The sequence below is a fragment of the Lynx rufus genome, unplaced genomic scaffold (assembly GCF_022079265.1).
Source record: "Lynx rufus isolate CCGP_SWC_20201006 ecotype Redwood Valley unplaced genomic scaffold, mLynRuf1.p SCAF_1, whole genome shotgun sequence".
NCBI lineage: Eukaryota > Metazoa > Chordata > Mammalia > Carnivora > Felidae > Lynx > Lynx rufus.
The window spans coordinates 89,150,772-89,178,615 of record NW_025814823.1 but is presented as its reverse complement, the minus strand read 5'-3'; the positions used below and the strand labels follow the sequence as shown (position 1 = coordinate 89,178,615).

At 41.6% G+C, this 27,844-nt stretch overlaps 1 protein-coding gene across 1 annotated transcript; it reads right to left on the bottom strand.

The window, feature by feature from the left end:
- Nucleotides 1-2,325: 2,325 nt before the first annotated feature.
- Nucleotides 2,326-26,380, bottom strand: BTNL9 (butyrophilin like 9). The gene is made up of 10 exons (XM_047091512.1): nt 26,269-26,380; nt 24,076-24,423; nt 20,988-21,269; nt 16,274-16,402; nt 16,057-16,089; nt 15,736-15,756; nt 6,500-6,520; nt 6,210-6,236; nt 3,807-3,833; nt 2,326-2,948 (listed from the first exon to the last, which is right to left on the bottom strand). The coding sequence occupies exons 1-10, from the start codon at nt 26,378-26,380 to the stop codon at nt 2,326-2,328; spliced, it is 1,623 nt and encodes a 540-aa protein (XP_046947468.1).
- Nucleotides 26,381-27,844: the final 1,464 nt, after the last annotated feature.

Genomic DNA, 27,844 nt, shown 5'->3' with positions numbered 1-27,844 from the left:
ATTATAATCCCCTTCAGTGTTGTTCAAAATTTTTTTAGGGGGCTGAAGGGTAGCCAAATATGCCACCCCAAAATATGCCCCTTTGGCATGCAGATCATTCTGAGCTGCTTTTTTTTTATCAGTAAACTATTTTTTTAATATGAAATTTATTGTCAAATTGGTTTCCATACAACACCCAATTTGACAATAAATCCTCTTCATTCTTTGAGTACTTCCTTACTTTCTAGTAGAAGATCTTTTATTTATTTATTTATTTATTTATATTTTTAATGTCTATTTATTTTTGAAAGAGAGAGACAGAGAGTGAGCAGGGGAAGGACAGAGAGAGAGAAGGAGACATGGAATCCTTAGCAGGCTCCAGGCTCTGAGCTGTCAGCACAGAGCCTGACTTGGGGCTCGAACTCAAGAACCACAAGATCATGACCTAAGCCAAAGTCAGATGTTCAACTGACTGAGCCACCCAGGCACCCCCTAATACAAGATCTTTTAGACCCATTCCTGTATATTTTTTAAACACCAAGCTGTTAATTCTGACACTATTTACCTAGAGATAGTGTCATATTCCAAAAGTTAAGGACTCAGTCCTATAAGACTGCCCCTCATTTCACACACCCTTACAAGTCCAGGTTGTTACCTGTGCTTCTGACAGCTATAAATTGGAGGTTACCACAACCTTCAGAGGTTTAGTAATTTGCTAGAGCACCTCACAGAGCTCAGGAAAACAGTTTATTTACTAGATTACTGGTTTATTATAACCCAGGAACAGCCAAATGGAAGAGATGCAAAAAGCAAGGAATGGGGTAAAATGTGAGGCTTCCATGCTTTCTGGGTGCACCACTCTCTCTCCCTCTTCAAGAGTTCACCAACCTGGAAGCTCTTTGAACCTGGTCCTTTTGAGTTTTATGTAGGTTTCATTATATATATTCTGTTGATTACGTCATTGGCAATACTGGTGATTGCACTTAATCTCCAGCCTCTCTTCACTGAGTTTGGAGGTGGAGGTTGGGAGATGGGTCTAAGTTTTAACCTTTTAATCACATACTTGGTTCCTCTGATAACCAGCCCCATCCTTAGGAGGCTTTCCAAAAGACATATCATTAACATAAATAAGGTATGGTTGAAAGGTGCTTGTTATGAATACCAAAAGCCACCCTAATAGCTCTTACCATTTAGGAAATTCTAAGGGTTTCAAGAGCTCTGTGTGAGAGTCTAGGTGGAAGAACAAATATATACTTATTAATCATAATATCACACCTATTTTGTGTTTTCCCTGCCTCAGCCCTGGAGTCCACCATTTCTCAAAGGAACCTTCATTCCTTTTGTGGAAAACAAAAAAGCTAAATTCTGGGTGCTAGGCGTGTTATTGTTTCTAAGCTGTCAAAACTGACAGAGCTAGGAACCATATGCATGCAGACACACATCTACCTACCTACATACCTACCTACCTATACCTATCACATGTGTGTGTGCTCCACATATCTGTACATATTAAAAAAAACGTGAGTTCATAGAGTTACCTTTCATTTTCTTCTTTCCTTTTTCTGCATTTTTGTATTTATTTTCTGACTGAGAAACCTCTCGGCACACTTAGGGAATTTTCTTATTTGCTCAATTCCTTGTTGATCAATTCTTGTCATTATTCATTATAATGTTCAAGCTGTCTCATAACTGGCTAGTGGAGCCTCTTCATCCTAGTTCCTATGTCCCCATCAGTTCTGAGCACATTTGAATACACAATGTTCCAGATTCACCTGTACTTTCTCTGCTCCAACCCTGGAATCAGCCATTTCTCCAAGTTCATTTCAGTGAGAAATGCCATTTAACACTGGGATCTAAGCCCTAAGTGAACTCATTGCTTATGAAGTGTCATTGCTTCTAGACATTTTAGAACTAGAAAACATATACAAAAAGTATAAAAAATATACAAGCTAACCGATTCTTCTTATCCAGTCCAGTAAGATTTCCCTCCATCTTTCCTCCATTCCAGTTTCTTTCTGGTCTTCCACAGTGCATACTGTGGCTACTGACAGCATGAATTTATTGTTATTCATTTGCTTTTTCTTACCATCCACACAAACAAGCTTTGGAATTGCCTCTTCTTAAAGAAAATCGTGTGTGTGTGTGTGTGTGTGTGTGTGTATTTATATGTATATATGTGTATACACACACCTATAAGCAAAGGTTCCTCTTTTTGTTCCCTTTCTGCTGTGCTGAGTCTTTAGCCTTTGCTGACATTTTTGTGATGCTTCCTCCGTAGAAGCGGGAGAGCAAAAAGTATCCAGGAAGCCGCCAAAGACCCAGACCCGCAGGCAAAAGATTGCCTCACTATAGGCCCAGGGTGGGATCTGTGGGCTCATAGGGCTGTAACCAAGTGTCATGGTCATCCTCTTCCAGGTCTTGTGTCCCCCTAATAGGCAATGGACAGATGGTTAGGGGATCCGGGTGTTCACCACCGTCGTGAGCTCTGGGCCTGAAATACGCACAGAGCGTGCCTGAGAAGGTGTCGGTAAAGGTGAAGATGTGGGAGCCGTCGGACACGTTGAAGAAGGACAGTTTTCCTGCCTCCCAGTCCAGGAAGATGCCCACACGCCTGGGCGGCACGCGCAGGGTGAGCGGGATGCGGTGTGGGTCCAGGACGAAGTACTCACAGTGGTTCCACAGCCCCATCACCCAGTAACCGCTGGCCGGGCTTAGGCGCCCTGGCCCCAAGCGGGGAACTGCAGCCAGACACACACCCAGGAACCAGCGGCTGCGCCGTCCCACATACACTTCCCAGTAGTGTCGGCCAGCTGAGAAGCGCTCACAGCTCAGCACGCACGTCTGCTCAGAGAACCGCTGCTGGTCCCCCGCCACAGAGCCGGACACTGCTGCGCAAGAGGACACGCTCTTGCCATCCTCGGAGACCTCCAGGCTGCGGTGCGCCGAGGCCGGATCAAGGGTTACAAGCACTGTGCAGAGGCACGGGTTTAAGGTTTGTGGAGGACGGTTCTGGGCCCTGCCTGTCCCCTTCCCTGACAAGTAAACCGTAGTGCTCCTGGTGGTCATTCCCACCCTAAAACCATCCCTGTTTACTGAAGCAGCTTGCAAGTCACTCCTGAGCACCTGAAAGCCGCAGGAGGAATCATATTTCTTTCCTAAAGTTTCCTGAATGCCATACTAGGTGCCACGGAGAGCAGAGATAGAAAACAAGATAGATTCGTGGGAGATGGAGGCAGGCTCACTTCTCCCAACTCCTGGTCAAGGTGAAGAGGCTCCTGGCTGGTCCAATTCCTGGATGCCACCACTCTGTGTGACCTTGAGATCATCATGTGAACTCTGAGCATCAGTTTTATAGCAATGTTAGGATTTTAAAATGGAAAGGGACCTCTGAGATCATCTGGTCCAGTGCCCTGCACTTCAACACCTCACCCCTCAAAGCACACCCATTTGATAGATGAGAACCTTAAGGATCTCTTCTTTCAGATAAGAGGTTCCTACAAACAGGCCCTAGAAGCCTTCCTGCCAGATGAAAACAAATCTGGTAAAACACAGAAAATGTGCTTTTAAAGAAGATATGCGCATGTGTGAGTATAATGTGCATGCACCAAAATGTGCATGTGTGAGTATAATCAGATGTGCACATGCAGGCATATGTGTCATGTCGTATATGTGCAAAGATAGGATTATGCTGTATGTGTGTGTGTGCATGCAGGCTCCATACTTGGCTCTTGGACAGACCCTTCCTCTAATCTCAGATCTCTCCACCTCCCTTGTGTTTAAAATCCAGCCAACCCAATCACAAGTTACAGTCCCTTGACTTCAGTTACCTGCATATTGTTGGGCTGCTCTCCACTCTGAAACCAAGCAGAAAGGAAAACAGGTTTAGAGATCTGAGCCAGTAACTCTAGAACGTTGAGGGAGACTCAAGATGCATGAGGAATGACACAAACCCAATGATCTTCCTACAGGTAGAGTCCAGACTGGTCTGGGTTCACCATGGCATTTCTCTGGGAATTTAGAATTGGGTAGGTGGGTGGTGTCAGTGCTGGGTTATACCAAATCTGTATGCAGTTTAACCTTGTACTGAGAAAGGCAGGAGAACAAAGGATGTAGGCAAAGAGAACCAATACAGGTGGCTGAGATGCCCTGAAAGTTGCACATGAAGTTTCAATCTGACCAGCAGGCTCAGTCCAAGGGGGCCTGGTTGAACATGGCTCCTGTCCTAACATGTCCTTTAGACATTCTGTCTTGCATCCTTTCTTAATATGAACCATTCTGAGTTGATTTCTGTTTTGTTTTATCTTATTTTGCTTTACAACAGATAAATCAACAAATCACAAAATAGCAAAAGTAATAGAAGTTTTCAGAGATTCATAAATTTATAGCAGGGCCTTTCAAACCTGTTTTTACATCAGAATAACTAGTAGAAATTTATTTTTTTTAAGTTTATTTTGAGAGAGCAAGCTAATGGGGGAGGAGCAGAGATAGAGGGAGAGAGAGAATCCCAAGAAGGCTTGCCACTGTCAGTGCAGAGCCTGATGTGGGGCTCGAACTCCCATGATGTGGGACATCATGACCTGAGCCAAAGTCAGACGTTTGACTGGGCCACTTAGGCACTTTTGGATTTTTTAAAAAGATTTTGTAAATTTATTCTAAAATTTAAAATGGACCTAAAAATGTCCTTTCACTTTTAAAAATGTCCATTCACTCCCAGAAAAGGAGAATAACTTGTACTTTTGGGTACAAAAGCCATAGCAGTGAAAACAATGAAGTAATAGGTGGTCAAAATATAGTCCTATCTACACATGGGAACCAAATATGAACTAAAAGCAATACCCACATCAATGGGGAAATCACAGATGATGTAGTAGATGGCAACCTTCAGATGGATTAAAGACATACACATAACACATAAAGTGAACAGAAGAAAGTGGAAGAGAGTATCTTTGTGACCTAAGTGTGAGGAAGTTTTTCTTCAGTAGAATTTCAAAAACACCTGACATAAGGTAAAAATTTGATGAAGATATATCTGCATAAGAATATTAATCCCTCACTGGTATTAAACATTGTAAATTCCTTCTTTAATCTGTCACCTGCTATCAGCTATGTCCATGGTTTCCTACTGAAAAGAAATAATTTTGATAAAATCTAATTCATCAAATTTTTATCTTATGACTTGAGTTTTTGAAACTTTGTTGGTGATATGTGTATGTATGTACACATGTCTCCTTGAATCAATAAAAGAAAGATAGTAACCTCATACTAAAAATAGCCAAAGGACATGAACTTGCAATATTCAAAAAAGGAAGTCATCTAGCATATGAAGAGATGCCCAAACTTCTTAGTGTCCAGAGGAGGACAGACTGAAAGAACAATGAGCAATCACTCACCTCCATTGACAAGCTAACTTAGAAAGCTGGCTCATATGGGATGTAGCATGTGGAACCTCCATGCACTGCCAATGGCAGGATGATGATACTGCCTTTGGGGGATCCCTCTATCCCACTTAGTGACATATCCCCTCCCCCATGGACCAGCAATTCCCTTCCTGGGTACACATCCCAGAGAAATATCCACATAAAGCCAGAAGGCAACACATTTGAAGCTATTCAGTCAGCAATCTGTGTGGTGGTATGGAGTTAGAGGCAGGCTGGATGTCTGTTCCAAGAAGGTGGCTGGCTAAAATGGAGTACTCCACAGCAAGGAGACACAGACTGGATGTGGTGGCAGGGATGGGTATTAAAACACAGTGATGCGTGAAAAAAGCAAGGAACAGCCCAAGACTGTAAATGTCATTTACAGAAACTAAAATGCTTGTGCACAAAGAAGAAATTCACCTTTTGCAAGAATACATACAAAATAAAGCTAAACATTAGACTGCTTTATGTAGGGAATGGAAGAAGGTATAGGGGAAAATATTTACATATAGGTCAACATGCCCACTCTAGACCCACAAGTCACAGTCTTTGAGGGTCGGTACAAGGATCTAGATGATTCTGATGTGCAACCATAATTTTCACCAATGGCTTACAATATGCTTACACCTCAGGACGATATAAAAGTAAATATAAGAGCAAAACTAGAATATAACTTCTATTAAGTGACATACATTAATGCATGCCATGTGCCTGTGGAATAAACCAGAATGAAGCGTGGTTGGTTAGTCAGAGTGAGTGACTGGGATGTTGAGATGTAAAGTGGACAGTGAGAGGGAGACAGATTTCACTCACCAGCCTGGCCTTCAGCCCTTCTCCAGTCTGAAGCAGTCATGGAAAAATGGAATCAGAACATCAGGTCAGTGCTGTTTCCCTGCTCACACACTGCATTTTGCACCCACCCCTGCCCTTCTCCCCTTTCTCCTGACACCCACATTGCTATCAGCATTTTCTCCCACCACCCACATTGCTATCAGCATTCCATACTGGGCATCATAGTTGGTTGAGATATGAAAAGAACATATATGGAAAATCAGATGCTAAAAGATAGACAAGAAGAAATAATCCCCAAAGGGGTTACTTACCAAGCTCTGTCTGAAGCTTCCCTGTAAGCAAAACATACAGAGAAAAACATCAATCTTTGGGTAAGGGGAACTACCTTCCCAAGGTAGTTAGGCCACTGGGAAGAGGTTTCTTAGTCTTAAACCACTGCTCACCACATCTCATCTTAGTCTCTGTACCACCAATCTACGGGATTCTTATGCTTCATCCTATTCTTTGCTCTAAGGCAAAAATCTGCACAAGGCTGGGAAAGAAAAACAGGTCCTGATACTAAGGGGCTTCTTTCCAGGGCTCATGTCTGGTTTGAGAGACTACTGCTCTTTTGCTCTGAAATCAGAAACTTTTCCTAGGGAGGAGGTCCTTCATAAGTCCAGGCATTGAACACAGCCTGTGTAAGCCTCAGGGTCACTTACTAGGTACACTATTTAAAAGACTGGGAAGACATCACACTCAATTATTTCCCCTGGCCAGATATTAAGACCTTGATATTTTACCACTAGAAATGCATTCCTTTGACTTCTCCACCTTATGTCTCATTCTAAAAGTAAATCATTCTAGCAAGAAGCTTGGGAAGATGGCAGAGGTGGAAGACCCTGAGTTTACCCCATCCCATATTTTCAACTAGATATCATCTACATCCAAGTTAATAAACCGCACAGCAATCTGAAGACTAGCAGAACAGACTCCACAACTAAACACAGAGATGAAGCTGCATCTGAAAGGTTAGGAAGGTCAGAAAGGTAAGGGAGGCTGTCTGTAGGAGAGAAGGAGCTGCACACATGGAAAGAGCAGAGAAATGGGCCCTCACACCAGGGTGTTCACACGTGGAAGAGTGAACCATATTTTAAGTATTTTATTTATTTTTAATTTTTAAAATATTTTATTTTAAATTAAAATATTTTAAATATTTTAAAACCATAATATTTGGTTTTAAAAACCAGAGGGACTGAATTCCTTGAGTCTGTAAAACCAGTGGGACTTGGAGTCTGGAGTTTTAAAAGTCAGCTGACTCAGTTCTGGGCAAGTCCAAGGGTGAGTGATAGTTGGGTCACTGCCCTTAAGGAGACAGCAGCCCACACAGAGAGGCAACATAAAAATCACAGTTTACACAACACTGGAGACAAGCAGGAGATAGAGTTGTTCATACTGATTTCAGAGCATGTTAGGGGACTTCAAAAATGAGAGAGCTGGAAGATGCCATTTTCCTTCCCCAAACCCCAGCATAAACACAGAGCCACCTATGGGAGACAGGGCTGCACAGCCACTTTCTATAAAACCCACTAGCAGTATGCCATGTCCACAAGTTCTCCTGGGGACTAGCACACACCAACCAACTTACTAGCTTTGATCCTGGACTCAGGGAAAATTTTGTTAAGCTATGTCACCTCCAGTCATGCATCCCCAACCACTGTTGAGCACAAGTACCAGCCATGCCCAGCCATCCTCACTCTCTTGCCCAGGCTTTTGCCCCTAGAAACCCCATAACATAGCCACCAGCCCCTGGAGTGTTTCAGGGCATCTGGCATAGGATTAGTGATCCAGCACAAACTTTGCTAGCATTGTCACCCGGCTCCCAAGTTCCCCAGCAGTCATGCCCCCTTAGAGTTGACCTGCCTGGGTCCTACTAACATCACAGAGAGCAAGCACAGCCCACAACAGGCAGCTAATTAGAGAAGACAACTACACTGAAAGGAAAAGTGACTCAAGACACAACAGCAGGACATAACACATATTGGATACTCTCATGAACTGCCAGGTGTGGTGAAGAGGGGACAATGTACTGCAGGACACTCCAGGACCCCTTCTTCGTAAAGTCACTACTTCCAAATTCAGAAGACAGTTGAATTTCTTGAATAGAAGGAGAGATAAAGAATCTCTCAGACACACAAAAACTAAAGGACTTATGACCACTAAACAAGTTCTGCAAGAAATATTAAAAATGAATCTTTGAAGATGTGGTATATATAAAATGGAATCTTACTCAGGCATAAAAAGAGTGAAATCATTTGCAATGACATGGATGGAGGTGGAGGGTATACCATATGATTTCACTCCTGTGTGGAATTTAAGAAACAAAACAAAGAAGGAAAGGGAAAAAAATAAGAGAGATAAAGGCAAACCAAGAAACAGATCTTAATTATAGAGAATAAACTGATGGCTACCAAGGGGAAATGGATGGAGGAGGGGTTAAATAGGTGATGGCAAATAGGGAATGTACTTAATATGATGACCACCAGGTGTTGTATGGAAGTGTTGAATCTGTTGAATCACTATATTCTTCAGCTGAAACCAATATTACAACGTATGTTTACTAACTGAACCTAAACAAACACAAAAACAAAAAGACATAAGATGACAGAATGGTTAAAAAGAAAGACCCATCTAGGGGCATCTAGGTGGCTCAGTCGGTTAAGCATCTGACTTCAGCTCAGGTCATGATCTCATGGTTCATGGGTTCAAGCCCCATGTTGGGCTCTGTGCTGACATCTCAGCATCCATGTTCATTAGGGAATTTGGTCTGTAGTTCTCCTTTTTAGTGGGGTCTTTGGTTTTGCAATAAAGTTAATGCTGCCTTCATACAATGAGTTTGCAACTTTTCCTTTTATTTCATTTTTGCTATTTATGGTTTGCTGTGCAGAAGCTTTTTATTTTGATGAGTTCCCAGTAGTTCATTTTTGCTTTTGTTTCCCTTGCCTCCATAGACGTGCTGAGTAAGAAGTTGCTGCGGCCAAGATCAAAGAGGTTTTTGCCTGCTTTCTCTTCAAGGATTTTGATGGCTTCCTGTCTTACATTTAGGTCTTTCATCCATTTTGAGTTTATTTTTGTAATACACATTCTTTTCAAGTCCGCACACGATATTCTCCAGAATAGATCACATATTAGCCCACAACACAACCCTCAACAAATTCAAGATTGAAATCATACCGTGCAACTTTTATGACCATAATGCTATGAAACTAGAAAACAACCACAAGAAAAAAATATGGAAAGACTACAAATACATGGAGGTTAAATAGCATGATACTAAACAATGAATTTCTAGTCAACCAGAAATCAAAGAAGAAATTTAAAAAGTACATGGAAACAGATGAAAATGAAACCACAATGGGTCAAAACTTCTTGGATACTGCAAAACTGGTTCTAAGAGGGAAGTTGAGAGCAATACAGACCTACCTCATGAAGCAAGAAAAAGCTCAAACAGCCTAACCCTGTACCAAAGAGGTTAGAGAAAGAACAACAAACAAAACCTAAAACCAAAAGAAGGAAAGAAATAATAAATATTAGAAAATAATTAGGTGATATAGAAACTACAAAAACCATAGAGCAGATTAATAAAACCAGAAGCTGGTTCTTTGAAAAAAAATCCATAAAATTTATAGCTTTTTATCCAGACTTATCAAGAAAAAAAGAGAAAGGACTCAAATAAATAAAATCACAATTGAGAGAAGAGAAAGAACAACCAACACCACAGAAATACAGTCATAAGAGAATATAATGAAAAATTGGACAAACAGCAAATTGGACAACATAGAAGAAATGGATAAATTTCTAGAAATATATAAACTACCAAAACTGAAACTGAAGGAAATAGAAAATTTGAACAGACTAATAACCAGCAAAGAAATTGAATCAGTAATCAAAAAAACTCCCAACAAATAGAAGTCCAGAACCAGATGGCTTCACAGGAGAATTCTACCAAACATATAAAGAAGGGTTGATTTGGCCATACTTTTGTGTGTCCAATTCTGGGTTCTCTATTCCATTCCATTGGTCTATGTGTCTCTTTTTGTGCCAATACCATACTGTCTTGATGATTACAGCTTTGTAGTACAGGCTAAAATCTGGAATTGTGATGCTTCTAGCTTTGGTTTTCTTTTTCCACATTACTTTGGCTATTCAGGGTCTTTTGTGGTTCCATACAAATTTTAGGATTGCTTGTTCTAGCTCTGAGAAGAATGCTGGTGCTATTTTGATTGGGATTGCACTGAACGTGTAGATTGCATTGGGTAGTATGGACATTTTAACAATATTTGTTTTTCCTGTTCATGAGCATGGAATGCTTTTCCTTTTCTTTGTGTCTTCTTCAATTTCTTTCATAAGTTTTCTATAGTTTCCAGGATACAGATCTTTTACATCTTTGGCTAGGTTTATTCCTAGGTATTTTATGGTTCTTGATGCATTTGTAAATGGAATTGGTTCTTTGATATCTCTTTCTTTTTTTAATGTTTATTTATTTTTGAGAAAGAGAGAGACAGAGAGCAAGCAGGGGAGGGACAGAGAGAGAGGGAGATACAGAATCTGAATCAGTCTCCAGACTCTGAGTCATCAGCACATGCCTGATGTGGGGATAGAGCCCACAAACCATGAGATCATGACCTGAGCTGAAGTCGAACGCTTAACTGACTGGGCCACCCAGGTGCCCCCCCTCCCTTGATATCTGTTTCTGTCACTCCATTATTGGTGTACAGAAATGCAACTGATTTCTGTACACTGATTTTACATCTTGAGACTTTGTTGAATTCATGTATCAGTTCTAGCAGTTTTTGTGTACAGTCTTTCAGGTTTTCCTGAAATGTAGAGTATCATGTAACCTGTGAAGAGTGAAAGTTTGTCTTCTTCTTTGCCAATTTGGATGCTTTTTATTTCATTTTGTTGCCTGATTGCTTAGTCTAAGACTTCCAACACTATGTTAAACAAAAGTTATGACAGTGGACATCCCTGTCATGTTCCTGATCTTAGGGGGAAAGCTCTCAGTTTTTCCCCATTGAGGATGATATTAGCTGTGGGCCTTTCATATATGGCTTTTATGATGTTAAGGTATGTTCCTTCTATCACAACTTTCTTGAAGGTTTTCATTAAGAAAGGATACTGTATTTTGTCAAATGCTTTTTCTGCATCTATTGATAAGATCATATGGTTCATATCCTTCTATTAATGTGATGAATCACATTGATTGATTTGCAGATATTGAAGCAGCCCTGCAGCCTAGTAATGAATCTCACCTGATCATGTGCTATCAACAACAGTCAAATTATGGAAAGAGACCAAATGTCCATCAACTGATGAATGGATAATGAAGATGTGGTATATACATACATACAATGGAGTACTACTTGGCAATAAAAAATAATGAAATCTTACCTTTTGCAACAACATGGATGGAACTGGAGGGTATTATGCTAAGTGAAATAAGTCAGTCAGAGAAAGACAGATATAATATATTTTCACTCATATGTGGAATTTGAGAAACTTAACAGAAAACCATGGGGGAAGGGAAGGAAAAAAATAGCCGCAAACTGAGACAGGGCCAAACCATAAGAGACTCTTAAATATAGAGAATAAACTGAGGGTTGATGGAAGAGGGTAGGGTGGAGGGTAAAATGGGTGATAGGTATTGAGAAAGGCCCTTGTTGGGATGAGCACTGGGTGTTGTATGTAGGTGATGAATCATGGGAATCTATTTCTGAAGCCAAGAGCACACTGTATATTCCGTATGTTAGCTAACTTGACAATAAATTATATTTTTAAAAAAGTAAAAAAAAAAAGAAGAGTTAATACCTATTCTTTTCAAACTGTTCCAAAAAATATAAAAGAAAACTTCCAAATTCATTCCATGAGGGCAGTATTACCTTGATGCCAAAACCAGATAAAGACACCAAGGAAAAAAAGAGAGAGAGACAGAGACAGACGGAGAACTACAGGCCAATATCTCTGATGAACATAGATGCAAAAATCCTCAACAAAATCCTAGCAAACCAAATCCAATAGTACTTTTAAAAAATCATTCACCATGATCAAGTGAGATTTATTCCTGGGCTGCAAGGGCGCCATATTCACAAAGCAATCAATGTGATACATCACATCAATAAGAAAAAAAGATAAGAACCATATGAGCTTTTCAATAGATTCATAAAAAGCATTTGACAAAGTACAACATCCACGCATGATAAAAACCCTCAACAAAATAGGTTTAGAGATAACATGCTTCCACATAATAAAGGCCATCTATGAAAAATCCACAGCTAATATCATCCTTAATGGGGAAAAATTGAGAACTTTTCTTCTACGGTCAGGAACAAGACAGGGATGTCCACTCTCAGCACTGTTATTTAACATAATCCTGGAAGTCCTAGCCTCAGTAATCAGACAACAAAAAGAAATAAAAGGAATCCAAACTGGCAAGGAAGTAGTAAGACTTTACTATTTGCAGATGACATGGTACTCTATATAGAAAACCCAAAAGACTCCACTAAAAAACTGCTAGAACTGATAAAAGAATTCAGTAAAGTCACAGTGTAACAAATCAACACATAGAAACCTGTTGCATTTCTATACACCAATAATGAAGCACCAGAAATAAATTAAGGAATCAGTTCCATTTATAATTGTGCCAACATCAATATAAGATACTTAGACAGGCATCTGGGTGGCTCAGTCAGTTGAATGTCCGACTTCGGCTCAGGTCATGACCTCACAGTTTGTGGGTTCGAGCCCCACATCGGGCCCTGTGCTGACAGCCCAGAGCCTGGAGCCTGCTTCCGATTCTGTGTGTGTCTCTCTCTCTGCCCCTCCTCTGCTCATGCTCTGTCTCTCTCTCTCTCTCAAAAATAAATAAACATAAAAAAATTTTTAATAAGATACTTAGAAATAAACCTACCCAAAGAGATAAAAGAACTGTATTCTGAAAACTATAAAACACTGATGAAAGAAATTTAAGATGACACAAAGAAATGGATAGACATTTCATACTCATGGATTGGAAGAACAAATATTGTTAAAATGTCTATACTACCCAAAGCAATCTACACATTTGATGCAATCCATGTCAAAATATCAACAGCATTTTTCACAGATCTAGTACAAACAATACTAAATTTTGTGTGAAACCATGAAGAATAGCCAAAGATATCTTGAAAAGGAAAAGCAAAGCCAGGTGAATCACAATTCTGGACTTCATGTTATATTACGAAGCTGTAGTAATCAAAACAGTATGGTATTGGCACAAAAATAGACACACATAGATCAATAGAACAGAACAGAAAACTCATAAATGAACCTACAACTATATGGTCAGTTAATCTTCAACAAAGCAGGAAAGAATATCCAATGGGAAAAAGACAGTGTCTTCAACAAATGGTGTTGGGAAAACCAGGCAGCAACATGCGAAAGAATGAAATGGACCACTTTCTTACACGATACACAAAAGTAAATTCAAAATGATTGAAACACTTAAATGTGAGACAGGAAACTACTAAATTCCTAGGAGAACACAGGTAGTAACATTTTTGACATTGGCCACGGCAATTTCTTTCTAGATACATCCCCCAAGGCAAGGAAAACAAAAGCAAAAATAAACTATTGGGACTTCAGCAAAATAAAAAACATCTTCACAATGAAGGAAACAATCAACAAAACTGATTGTTTTGTGAATCTGATAAATTACTCACACTTCCTTGCAAATTAGTATCCAAAATCTATAAAGAACTTATAAAACTCAACAACCCAAAACCAAATAAACATGAATAGACATTTTTTCCAAAGAAGACCAAGACATGGCCAACAGACACATGAAAATATTCTCAATATCACTCATCATCAGGGAAATACAAATCAAAACCACAATGAGCTATCACACCTATCAGAATGGCTAAAATCAACAACTTAGGAAACAACAGGTGTTGGCAAGGATATGGAGAAAGGGGAACCCTCTTGCACTGTTGATGGGAATGCAAACTGGTGCAGCCACTCTGGAAAACAGTATGGAAGTTTATCAGAAAGTTGAAAGTATAGACCAATTATGATCCAGCAATTGCACTGCTAGGTAGTTATCCAAAGAATACAATGAATACAATGAATACAAAGAATACAATGCTCATTATTGCAGCATTATTTACTATAGCCATGGAAGCAGCCCAAATGTCCATCAATTGATGAATGGATAAAGAAGTGGTGTGTGTGTGTGTGTGTAATGTAATATTATTTAGCCATAAAAAGAATGAAATCTTGCCATTTGCAAGACACAGATGAAGCTGCAGAGTATGATGCCAAGCAAAATAAGACAGAGAAAGAGAAATGCTGTGTTATTTCACTCATATGTGGAATTTAAGAAACAAAACAAACAAGCAAAAGGTAAATATAAGAGAGAAAGAGATAAAGACAAATCAAGAAATAGACTGGAACAAACAGAGGGGAGGTCGGTGGGGGTGGGTTAAATAGGTGATGGGGATTAAGGAGTGCACTTGTCTGTATGAGCATTGGGTGATGCATGGATGTGTTGAATCACTATATTGTACATCTGAAACGAATATAACACTGTATGTTAACTAACTGGAATTAAAAACTTTTTAAAAAAGTAAATCCTCCTAGGGGCACCTGGGTAGCTCAGTCAGTTGAGCATCTGACTTCAGCTCAACTCATTATCACCCAGTTCATGGGTTCAAGCCCCACATCGGGCTCTGTGCTGAACTCTTGCTCAGAGCCTGGAGCCTGCTTCAGATTCTGTGTCTCCTTCTCTCTCTGCCCCTCCCTTGCTCGCGCTCTCTGTCTCTCAAAAATAAATAAATGTAAAATTAAAAAATTAAAAAGTAAATCCTCCTAGGAAAGGCAACACTATACACTAATTTAGACCAGCGTGTTAATTACTTACTATAGTTGCCCTTCCACAGGACTAGGTGGACTACAACACAAGATTCTGGAACCTCATAATTTTGCCTGGAGTTTTATTGCAGCATGCAAGGTGGTTCCTGAGGTCTTCCCCCCACCCACCCACCCAATCCCCACACCTATTGTGGCCTTCTCCTCCATCTCCCCATTCCTTTGGATTCACTCTACCCTCCTCTGTTCAGGCACACAGCCCATGGTGCTGAGTTCCTTGGGGAGAAAAGTGAATCTGATAAATTACTCACACTTCCCTGCAAATTAAACGTGCCTCCCTTCTCAGTGTCATTTGCATTAAAAAGAGAAAGATATCCTAGGAAGATGAACGTTTAATGGTGGAATTGTAACCGAATCCTACAATTTGCAGGAGAGGGGCTGGCAGGGTTTGTCTGGGGTCTGAAGTCAGACATACTTCACTGCTGCACGCGAGTTATTTGGGGGTGGAGAGGTGGGCGGAGCAGAAGGATGGGTTTAGAATTAGATTGTTGCGGTCCATCACTCTCCACAGGGAGCCTAAACTACTGAACACCTTCCACCCCGCACGCATCGGGTTACCCCACTAGTCGGTAGCCTCACTGTGGGCGTGGTACCCAGAACTTACCCAGCTCTTCTGTGAGTCTCCCTAGAGAAAAAACGAAGAAAAGAGGAAAATCTCAATTGATGTACACTGAGGCTTCACTTCTCTAAAGTGCACAGACTCGGCCCCAGTGCGTTCTGAGGAACCAGGATGGGCTACACGCGAGGGAGGAGCGGGCTCCGTGGCAGGGGAAGTGGCAAAGCAAACCTCCGCCACCGCGTTTCTCACTTCCAAGCGCCCCGGGTCTGAAGTACTCGCCTTCCTGAACCAGCAAATTCCCCCTCTCCCCACCACCTTCAGCTAGTTAAGGGTGCGGGCAAAGAGCGCGCCTCTTTCCCTGCTTACCTTTGTCCTTCTCAGCCTGCTCCTTCAACTTTTCTGAAAAGAGGAAAGAAGGGGAGTGCACGTGACGGTACACACTCGCCTGCTGTTTCCAAGGCCCACCCCAGCCCCGCGTTTTCGCAAGACCGCACCTCTTCGGTGCCCTCTCCGCGGGCCTCCTCCTCCACTTTCCTCCCAGCAAAGCCTGAGCCTGGCGGGAGGCCCCCAGCCTGCCCCGTACCTTGGGACCTACGTTCCTTCTGAAAGAAGTACAGCGCCAGCGTCAAGAGAAAAGCCAGGAGGAATGGCAGTCCCACCAGAGACCCAAGGAAAGCTCTCTTCCAGGGTGAGGTTCCGGGTAAAAATGCATCTGGAAAACACCCCACAAGGAGTTGTTTCGCTTTAGGCACCACTAAACACTAAGTGAGAAGACTATTCTGGACCCAGCGTGCCGGAAATCCTTCCAAGTTGGCAGGCATTAAACCTTCTGGGCAGCACCATAGCAATCTGTGAAAACGGGCATCATGACAGCGGCCGCACCACGCTCTCCCCAGGTAGGACCCTGAGGAATAGTGGCCAGCTCGAACTTGCTTAGTGGAAAAGGGAAATTGAAGGATGTGGAAGGGAGGTAGTGATGGACCCCACCTACTCTCCCAGCTTAGAACTTCTGTGACCATGGCTCTGTCCTCCCTCTACTCTCCACAATTGTCCTATATCTGAAGAACTTGAAAATCCAAGGTGTTGGTATCCAAAGAACGGTGAATTATTGCTCTCTACTGCTAGGGTCAACTCCACAAGTCATTTCATTTTGCCAACTTCTTATAAACACTTGCTTTTACTTCTCATCACACCTTTGGAAGAAATGTTAGCAAAATTGCTTAAGGGTTGACTACCAGTTCCCCCTTGTCCTCCCCAGGCTCACTGAGGAGGCTCTGCCCTGAAGCAAGATGTGGCCCAGGCCCACTCAGACAGGGGCTAGATGGCAAAGAGATACATGGAAAATGGAAGGTAACTCTTTCAAAATTCTTGTGGCAATTTAATGGAATAATTTGGTGTCTGTTAAAGATAATTATTTTTCAAGTGATGATTTTAGTTCAGTGGTCTTTTTAAAAATACATTTTTCTTTTTTATTGTGGTAAAATGTATAACATAAAATTTACCATCTTAACCATTTTTGAGAGTACAATTCAGTGGCATTAAGTTACTTTCACATTGTTGTGGATCATCATCATCATCCATCTCCACAACTCTTTTCAAATTCCCGAACTGAAATTCTACTCATTAAATACTAACTCCCATTTACCAGCCACCCCAACCCAGTCTCTGGCAACTCCTATTCTACCTTCCATCTCTAAATGAATTTGATGACTCTAGTCACCTACCTCACTGTAAGTGAATCAAACAATATTTGTCCCTTGGTGTCTGGCTTATTTCACAGCATGGAGTTTCCTCAAGAGTTAAAAATAGAACTAACTACCTTATGATCCAGCAACTCACAATTAGATATTTACCCAAGGATACAAAAACAGAAATCAAAGGGATTACATGCACCCGTATGTTTATTGCAGTATTATCAACAATAGCCAAGGTATGGAAGCAGCCCAAGTGTCCATTGTCTGATGAATGGATAGAGAAAACATGTATACATATACAATGGAATATTACTCTGCCATAAAAAGGATGAAATCTTGCTATTTGCAAAGACATAGATGGAGCTAGAGAGTTTTATGCTAGGTGAAATAAATTAGTCAGAGAAAGAAAAATACCATATGATTTCACTCATGTGTGGAAATTAAAAAACAAAACAAGGGAACAAAGGGAAAAGAAGAGAGAGAGAGGCAAACCAAGAAACAAACTCTTAACTATAGAGAACAAACTAATGGTTACCAGAGGGGAGGTTGGGTGAAGGATGGTTAAATAGGTGATGGGGATTAAGGAGTGCACTTGTCATGATAAGTACATCATCACTGGGTGATGTTTGGAATTGTTGAATCACTATGTTGTACACTTGAAACTAATATAACACTGTTAACTAACTGGAATTAAAGTAAAAACTTTAAAAAGTTATGGCCTTATTAATATACTATGTATGATATTCAAAAAAGTTGATTTTGTATAATCATTTGCATTAGTGTGCAATATTCATTTTTACTGCTTTTGTGTTTCCTACCTTTATACTGTCATTTTTGATCTCTTCTTTCCACACAAAGAGTCCCTTTTAATATATCTCCCAGGGCTGGTTTAGTAGGTCATTAACTCCTTAAGTTTTTGTTTGTCTGGGAAACTCTTTATCTTTCCTTCTATTCTTAATGATAGCCTTGCTAGATAGTATATTCTTGGCTGCAGATTTTTCCCATTCAGCACTTTGAATAATCATCATTTCCTTTTGGCTTGCAATGTTTCTATTAAAAAATCTGCTAACCTTATGGGCTTTCCCTTGTAAGTTATTGACTTCTTTTGTCTTGGTGCTTTTAAGACTTTTTATCACTATATTTTGCAAATTTATTTTTTATTTCTAAAAAAGTTTGTTAATTTTTATTTATTTTTGAGAGAGAGAGAGACAGAGCATGAGCGGGGGAGGGGCAGAGAGAGAGAGAGACAGAGACAGAGACAGAATCTGAAGCAGGCTTCAGCCTCTGAGCTGTCAGCACAGAGCCCAATGCGGGGTTTGAACCCATAGACTATGAGATCATGACCCGTCTTGATCAGTAATGTCCTTCAGTCTTTTCTCGAGTCCAGTGATTATCCTTATGGTTATTGCTTTAATTTATCTATCAGGTATGTTACTTATTTCTGTTTCACTTAGATCTCTTTGTGATAATTTTCTCTGTCATTTTGTCTGCCCCTCTGTGTCTGTTTCTCCGTGTTAAGAAAGTTAGCTATGTTTTCTGCTTTTGAAAGTTACTTTATGAAGAATCGATCCTGGAGTGCCCTGCAGTACAGTGTCCCCTGTTTACAAGGAACAGGCACTTCAGGAAAACATCCTATGTGTTTTGCTTATGCCTTACTGTTGAGTTTGAGTCAGTTTTCTTTTCAATATAGTTGTCTTCCCTCACTCTTCTCTTGTTGTGGGCTATGCTTGCTCTCTGTGACATTAGTGGGACCTAGGCATGCTAGCTGTGATGGACACTTGCGAGTGTGGTGGAGGTGTTAGCAATATTTGCATTGGACCACTTCTCCTATGCCAGATCCCCCGGAGTACTGTGACAGCTGGGGGCTTTCACCAGGCTGGTAGGGAAATGAGGCTGGTCACAGCACTCAATGATGGCTGAGTGTGACTGAGTATGGCCCATGATGGTGGCTTGTGGTGCAGGGCTGGGCACTGCACTGCAGCTGGGCAGGGTAGGCTGTGGAGCTGTGCACCTGTCAGCTGGGTGGGATGCATGTGCAGCTTTAACAAAATTTGCCCTGAACTCTGGGTCAAGACTACAAGTGTCTGTGCAGCCTCACCTCCCACAGATGGCTCTGTGTTTATGCTGGGAGGTGGTGGAGAAAAATGTGCCTGCTAGCTCCCTCATTTTTGGAGAATTCCCCCAACACTCTCTGAAATCACTATGAACAGATCTGACCTCTGTTTACCCCAACTTTGTGTCAACTGCCTTTTTTTATGTTGCCTCTGTGTGCAGGCTGCTGTCTTTTTAAGTGACCCAGCTGTCACACTCCCAGCTCACCCAATGCCAAATCAGCTGACTTTTAAAGCTCCAGGCTCCAAATCCCACTGTTTTTACAAACTCACAGAATTCAGCCTCTCCAGTTTTTAATGACAAACATTATGGGGAATAGTCTTCCCCATGTGAAATCCCTGGTGTGAGGGCTTGTTTCTCTGCCCTCTCTATGTGGGTAACCTCCCTTTGCATTTTTGACCTTCCTAACCTTTCAGCTGCAGCTTCTTCTCTATATTTAATTGTGGAGTTTGTTCTGCAAGTCTTCAGACCACTCTCTGGTTTGTTGACTTGGATGTGGATGATATTTAGTTGTAAATGTGGGATGGGATGAGTTCAGGGTCTTCCAACTCTGCCATTTTCCCAAGTTCCTCTCTTCCTTATGGGTTTCTTAATAACATTTTCTTTTTTCTAGCTTACTTGATTGTCAGAATACAGCATATAATACATATAACATACAAAATGTATGTTAAGCTCCTATTTGTGTTATAAGTAAGGCTGCTAGTCAACAGTAGGTTATTAATAGTTAAGTTTTGGGGAGTCAAAAGTGGTCAGCACTCTTAACCCACTGAATTGTTTAAGGTCAACTGTAATATAACTTTATTTATACCAATGTGAAAAATGCTCCATAGGTTAGGTTTATCCTCAAGACTTAAAACAATTGGTCATGAAAATTAAAACCTTCAGTGTGTGCCTTATAATAAAATTTTGGCCCTAGATAATGGCCTTACCCTTCAGCTCATTGCCTAACCATCTTCTTCCCTGACCTACCACTTTTAAATCCACATACACACCCTACCATGCCCTAGCACACTTCCCTGCTTCATTTTCTGTACAGCGCCTAAAATACTTTTTTTTAGCACCTGACATCCTCTAACCTTACAATATAATTCACTCTTTTATTTGTATTTTCTCCACAGGAATGTGAACCTGAGTGCAAGAGTTCGATATTTATTGAGGGCTCTCAATAAATATCATTTAAGGGATGAAATCAGGAACACATGGGATCTCATGATGACCTCTAATTAATAGTTTCTGGATTTTAGGGCATGGACTTTAGTGCATAAGTTGGTTCCCTGGGGCCTCCCCTGCGTAATGTTTGGGTGAGTGGTAGCTGTTGTACTCTTAGTAGGTTCCTGATATCCAAATCACTAACTTTTCAGGTGTCAAGACCAGCCCACCCCATAGACAGCCAGGCCCCAGTACCACTGTGCCCTTTTAGATGGCCTTTGGAACAATGTATAGGGAGGACATGATGAGTAAGAAGATGAGGGTTAGTTGGCACCAACTGACCTGCTATCTGGATGGTGAACTCTTTCTTCTGTATCAGGAGAGAGTTCTGGATGGAGCAGGACACATTACTGTGGGCACCCCCTTGAACAATCACAGATGTTTCCAGATTGAACAGGCCCTGGGCATCCTGGACTATGGCTTCCATCTTTGGAGGCAGGCACTGTCCTTTATGATCTTTCCACTGAGCCTGGGGCTTGGGGTACCAGCCACTGGAACTGCACTTCAGCTGAATGCCTCCATCCTTGAAGCCTTCAAGGGAGATGTGAGGGTCTGAGCCCATCCCTGGGAAAAGCAAGAAGAGTGGGAAAGATCAGGCTCCTTTCCAGAAGTTGTACATGATGTTCATGCCACCACTCACCATCTGCAGTCATTATAAGGAATCATGACTGTGACTGCTCTTAACACACATGTGGGCTCACAGCCCCCACCTGTGGAATGTAAATTACAGTTTATTTTTAAGTTTATTTATTTATTTATTTTGAGAGACAGAGTATCTGCATGTGCAAGTTGGGGAGGGGCAGACAGAGAGGGAGAGAATTCCAAATAGGCTTCATGTTGTCAGTGTAGAGCCCCACATGGGGCTCGATCCCACAAACCATAATATCATGACCTGAGCCAAAATCAAGAGTTGGATTATTAACCTACTTAGCCACCCAGGTGCCCATAAATGATATTTTAAATTTGTGGTGGCATGTGGGACATGGGAACAGTAGTACCCATGAAGGACATTTGGAAATATTATGGGGGGCTATTTGGCCAAGAAGAGCTGCTGGAATTTAGTCATATTACATGAGGGACAGTCCCTTGAAGTAAAGAAAAATCCCACCCCAAATTTCAATATATTGTCCTCTGTCTCTCTTGAATCCCACCAGCATTCAAGTGCCTGTGTCACATGCACTCCTTTATTTCTCCATCCTGAGGAGCGAACTTTATATTTTGAATATGCAAAACATTAATATGTTTAGCAACATGCAGAAGAATGAAACTAGACCACTTTCTTACACCATTCACAAAGATAAACTCAAAATGGAAAAAGGACCTGAATGTGACACAGGAAACCATCAAAACCCTAGAGGAGGAAGCAGGAAAAAACCTCTCTGACCTCAGCCGCCGCAACTTCTTACTCGACACATCTCCAAAGGCAAGGGAATTAAAAGCAAAAATGAACTATTGGGACCTCATGAAAATAAAAAGCTTCTGCACTGCAAAGGAAACAACCAACAAAACTAAAAGGCAACTGACAGAATGGGAAAAGATATTTGCAAATCACATATCAGAAAAAGGGTTAGTATCCAAAATCTATAAAGAACTCACCAAACTCCACACCCAAAAAACAAATAATCCAGTGAAGAAATGGGCAGAAAACATGAATAGACACTTCTCTAAAGAAGACATCCAGGTGGCCAACAGACACGTGAAAAGATGCTCAACATCGCTCCTCATCAGGGAAATACAAATCAAAACCACACTGAGATACCACCTCACGCCAGTCAGAATGGCTAAAATGAACAAATCAGGAGACTATAGATGCTGGAGAGGATGTGGAGAAACAGGAACCTTCTTGCACTGTTGGTGGGAATGCAAACTGGTGCAGCCGCTTTGGAAAATAGTGTGGAGGTTCCTCAGAAAATTAAAAACAGATCTACCCTATTAACCAGCAAAAACACTGCTAGGAATTTACCCACGGGATACAGGAGTGCTGATGCATAGGGGCACTTGTACCCCAATGTTTATAGCAGCACTTTCAACAATAGCCAAATTATGGAAAGAGCCTAAATGTCCATCAACTGATGAATGGAATCAGAAATTGTGGTTTATATACACAATGGAATACTACTTGGCAACGAGAAAGAATGAAATATGGCCTTTTGTAGCAACATGTATGGAACTGGAGAATGTTATGCTAAGTGAAATAAGTCATACAGAGAAAGACAGACAACATATATTTTCACTGTTATGTGGATCCTGAGAAACTTAACAGAAGACCATGGGGGAGGGGAACGGGAAAAAAAAGTTGGAGAGAGAGGGAGCCAAACCATAAAAGACTCTTAAAAACTGAAAATAAACTGAAGGTTGATGGGGGGTGGGATGGAGGGGAGGATGGGTGATGGGCATTGAGGAGGGCACCTGTTGGGATGAGCACTGGGTGTTGTATGGAAACCAATTTGACAATAAATTTCGTATTAAAAAAATAAAAATACATTAACATATTTAAACAGCCATACTGTAAAAAATGTGTACCAGGAAAGCCCCAAACCTTTCTCCATCCTTTCCATCCATTGCACCTTCCCCCCTCTCAGGTAACCAATTTCATCAGTTCCTAGTGTATCCTTCCTGTGTTCCTTTTGTGCAATGTTTATTTTTCCTCCCACAAAAGTTTAAATGCTATAGAACTCTTTTGCACCTGTTTTTTTCTCTTGCCAACAAACTAGAAGTCACTCCACATCAGTTCATAGAGCTCCTCCTCATTTTTTCAGCTGCATACTGTGGATCATTCCAATGTGTGACATAGTCAACACCTACGCTTAGATACTAAGGTAGTTTCCACTGTTGTACAATTACAAATGATGTTACAAAGATTAAATTTATATGTATGCCTTTTTCATATTGGAGTTGTAGGAGGTTTATCTTCAGGGTAAACTCCTAGAGATGGGGTTGCAGTTTAAACGGTAGATGTGCAAGCTATCCTGTTAACTATTGCCAAATCCCCCTGCACTGGAGTTTTGCTTTCAACTTCATCATCAGGGTACAGAGCAGAAGGCCTGCTTCCCCTGTATGGTCAAACTGTTGAATTTTTGCCAAATCTCTGAGGTAAAATATTGTGCATCAGGGTAGCTTTAATTTACCTTTCTTTCATGATGAGTAAAGGTGATCATCTTTTTATATGTTTAAAGGCCATTTGTATATATTTTTTGTGAACATTTATTTTGTTCATTTGCTAATGAATCTTTCTTTTTAATAGTTTTTTTTTAAATTAGATATATTTTCCCTTTCTCCATGTTTCTCTGTCTACTCTTGAGCAAAGCAAATCTGTCCAAATGGACCCCTTTCTCTGTCTCTCCTACTGGGGCTTGGCTAGGTCACATACCTGCTACCTCCAGCTCCCAGACTGCTTCCCTAGAGAAGTTGCTGGAGAGGAAACGGCACCCATACAGGCCCTCATCAGCAGGAATGATGCCAAGGAGTTGCAGGTTCACACTACCATCCATGATATCATCTTTGAGGAGTTTGGTCCTGTTCTGGAACTGCACCATCTGCTGGCTGTAGAGCTCCTGCCGCCCCTGGTACAGGTGGACCACTTCAGAGGTCCGACTCCGGAACCAGCGGATCTCCATATCCTCAGCATCCAGGTATGGTGACAAGTGGCATGAGAACTCCACTTCTTCCCCCACAAGTGCCAGGATGGATTCCCCAGGGCCTACCACACTGACCTCCTCTAGGATGAGAAGCCAGAAAAACAGCCCAAATCAGTTCTCATAAAAGATAAATTTTTATCACATTCCTTTGCAGCTCAGGAATCTATAGTAAAAAACTCAAATGACAAAAGTAAGACACTTTACAGAACAATGGTCTTGGCTTCTTGAAGAAATAATTGTCACAAATATGCCAAGTTAAAATATACACAAGGGATATTACAACCAGATACAATGTGTGGTGCTGGAGTGGTAATTTGTTTGAACCAACCAGTTGCAAATGTTGTTTTGGGGACAGTTATGTAAATATAGCCAGGACATTACATGAAAAGAAATCTTTGACCAAAAAAAAAAAAAAAAAGAGGTAAGTTTCAGAACCATATGCACACTACTCTTTTATTTGATTAAAAAGTGACATGTTTGCATAAAAACATGTGCAGGAAAAAAAAGACCTGAAATGAGATATACCAAATGGTTGATGGTGATAATTTCTGCATGATGGGAATAGATGTTTTCTTATTTTTTCCTTCTCTGATTTTCTATTTTTTTATTTTTTATTTATTTATTTTATTTATTTAAAAAAAAAATTTTTTTTCAACGTTTATTTATTTTTGGGACAGAGAGAGACAGAGCATGAACGGGGGAGGGGCAGAGAGAGAGGGAGACACAGAATCGGAAACAGGCTCCAGGCTCTGAGCCATCAGCCCAGAGCCTGACACGGGGCTCGAACTCACGGACCGTGAGATCGTGACCTGGCTGAAGTCGGACACTTAACCGACTGCGCCACCCAGGCGCCCCAAATTTTCTATTTTTTTATAATGCACATGTACAGCTTCCCTAATAACAAAAGGTATTAAAATAATCTATGGGGGGCTCCTTGCTTCATGGATTTTCCTATCTAAAGGCCAAATCTTGCCTTCAAGATTTTTATTTATTAGAATTTTTTTATTTGATCACCCTTGTAAATGGTGTCTCCATGTGGTTCCTTTACTCCCTGTTTTTTGAAATTTCCATGAGAGTTGCCATTCCTGTAGCAGTCCCTTTGCATATTGTTTCCTGCCACTCAGCATGCCCTCACTCTTCTTTCTGGCTTCACCTTTTCTCATACCTCTTTTTCTTCCTTTGAAGCTCAGCTAAAACCCAATCCCAAAGCTCTCCCTTCATGGATCCTTCCCATCCTTCACTTTGCTCATAGAATATAGTGGTGACTTTTTTTGTTCGCCCCATTTGAGACTCCTTCCTGCCCTCTGGGTATAGCCCTAACACACTTCCTACTAGCTTCCCTTTTCAGATTCCCTCAAGTTGTCTCTTCACCCACACCTGATGCCTGGCCCTCTCCTTGGGGCATGGCCTGCCTCAGTTAACACTCCATCTGTCATCTTCTTGAAAAATATATGTCCTTAAAGGGTCCACTCAAACAGTACCGTCTCTCTAGGGTTCTTCTTGGCTTTTTGGAAAAGACAGGTTTGTCTCTTACCTGTGCTCACAAATCTTTGGGTATGTTTCTCTTGCAGCCTTGTTCACATCCCTGAACAGATTTTATGTCACATCTGTCCCCCTCCCTTGACCTTCTTAAGGACCTGGGATGTGCCTCATCATTTTGGTATCCCTGGTTTCCAGCTCAGGGAATTAGAGAATTATGTTTGCATAATTAGTGTATCATCTCTGTTGGCTGCTTCTTTCATGAGAGCTGTTAAGCCTGAGGTCCTTCCTGCCCTTCAAAAGCTATGGCTTATATGTGGGAGTGGAGCACTTGGCATGGCCTGGTAGAGTATGGATTTCAGCTCTGGAAGCACCTGGCAGGAGGGGTGGGCAGAAGTGGAGGTGCGCATGGCCTGGCTGGCTGGGCTGCAAGTTTGACACACTACCTGAGTTCATCTCTCCAGGCCAAAGAAGAAGAAGGAGATGTGTGAATAAGAAGAGATTGTTGGACAGAGGTACTTGCTGGGAGAAGTCTGGCAAGACTGGGAAATCCACCATTTCTTCTTGGCAGTGGGGGCCACCTGGAGAGGAACAAAGAGATGCTGGAATGGATGCAGAGGAGCTGGAACACAGCCCAGCAGGCCTGAGGTCTGTTGCTGCCTCAATTATTTTTTATAATTACTTTTTATAATAGTTCTTATTAATCCCAGTGCTTGGCTCTTTTTAAACCATAGCCGGATGTGAGAGCTGTTTCTAATTTTACCAGGTATCACTGCTAGTGGTGTTCCTGGCCGTGCTTGGATTCATGGAGCTGCAAGGAGGCAAGGCCAAAGGGTCCCAGAGGAAGCAGCTTCTCAGGTTTTCATTGTTTAGAGTCAGGAATAGAGCCACACATTGTGTGTGGGCTCAGCTGGGACTGAGTGACTTTCCCCAAACAAAAGGAAATCTATAAGGACTCTCAGAGGCATTTTCATTCTCCCTGCCCTACTTCCCTTTGGCCTAGAACATCAGGTCCACAAACAGAGGAACAAACAGAGTTCTGATTGTTCAGAAGAGGGGTGCATGCCTGACAGCAGCCTGCCAGCTCCAACCACAGCTAAGACACCTTCCTCTAGTCCTAAAACCTCAAGTGAAGCCTCCATGAGGTCAGCTGGTGACTGCCTCTGTCCCTGAAAGATGTGTCTTCTAGGCCACATTAATGGAGTCATCCCATCTAGCCACACCCCCATAGGGGTCCAATAGACTCAGCCCTAGCATAGGCAAGGGATGTCCCCTTTCAGTCCTGAAACTCCCATGGGACCTGTGGTAACATTTCACAGTCTGATAGCCAGTGAGTGTGGGCAGCCCATACATCTTGGGAGACATACAAGCCTTTCCACTTCTCTCCTCAGTTTAGTGGTGGGACTTTAGGCAGGTTCTATAGCTGGCTGAACCTTGATTTCTTTGCCTGAACAATGGAAGAAACCAATGCTGACTCAGGGGTCATTAAGCCTTCCATGGGAGGGCTAGATTCTCTTTAATAAATAAAAGCCAGCACCTCCTCTCTCTCTGCCTCCACTTTCCAAACTTCTTGTTCTCCATCTTCTTTTAGAGACTGCACCCTTCTCCTTTCACTCCATCATAATACCCGCAAGGGGAAGGAAGCTTTCTTCAGCCCCCCAGTCTCCCCTTCTCCTTTTTCTGCCACCGCACCCCTTTGCTTTATTCTCCTTCTCCTGAAAACATGTTCTTGGTGTCCCGTGGCTGCAAAACACTACCCACACAGCAATAGCATCATCAGGGTGTAAAGTAAAGACTTTAAAAGCTGCTGGATCCTAGAGCAGAGGAGTGGTCAGAGGAGGTACATAAGCAAGTTAATGGTGTGTGTAAGTTGGGGGGAGAGGGAAATCCCTGAACTGGAAGGACCCAACCAATGGGAATACAACAGTGAGTGGGCAATGGCCTGTGAAGCCCTCCCCTCCTGGAGCTCACATGCAGGTGGGCAGGCAGAAGGGCAAGTTGGAACAGCTGCATTAATGCTTC

What these genes read in the sequence shown, in the direction of transcription:
- BTNL9 (XM_047091512.1), bottom strand. Translation starts at nt 26,380, where the DNA reads ATGGTGGATTTCCCAGTCTTGCCAGACTTCTCCCAGCAAGTACCTCTG. An exon ending in GAAGCTTCAGACAGAGCTTG is followed by an intron (nt 6,237 to 6,499) that starts GTAAGTAACCCC and finishes TGACTGCTTCAG; the next exon opens with ACTGGAGAAGGGCTGAAGGC. An exon ending in AGCAGCCCAACAATATGCAG is followed by an intron (nt 2,949 to 3,806) that starts GTAACTGAAGTC and finishes GCCTCTGCACAG; the next exon opens with TGCTTGTAACCCTTGATCCG.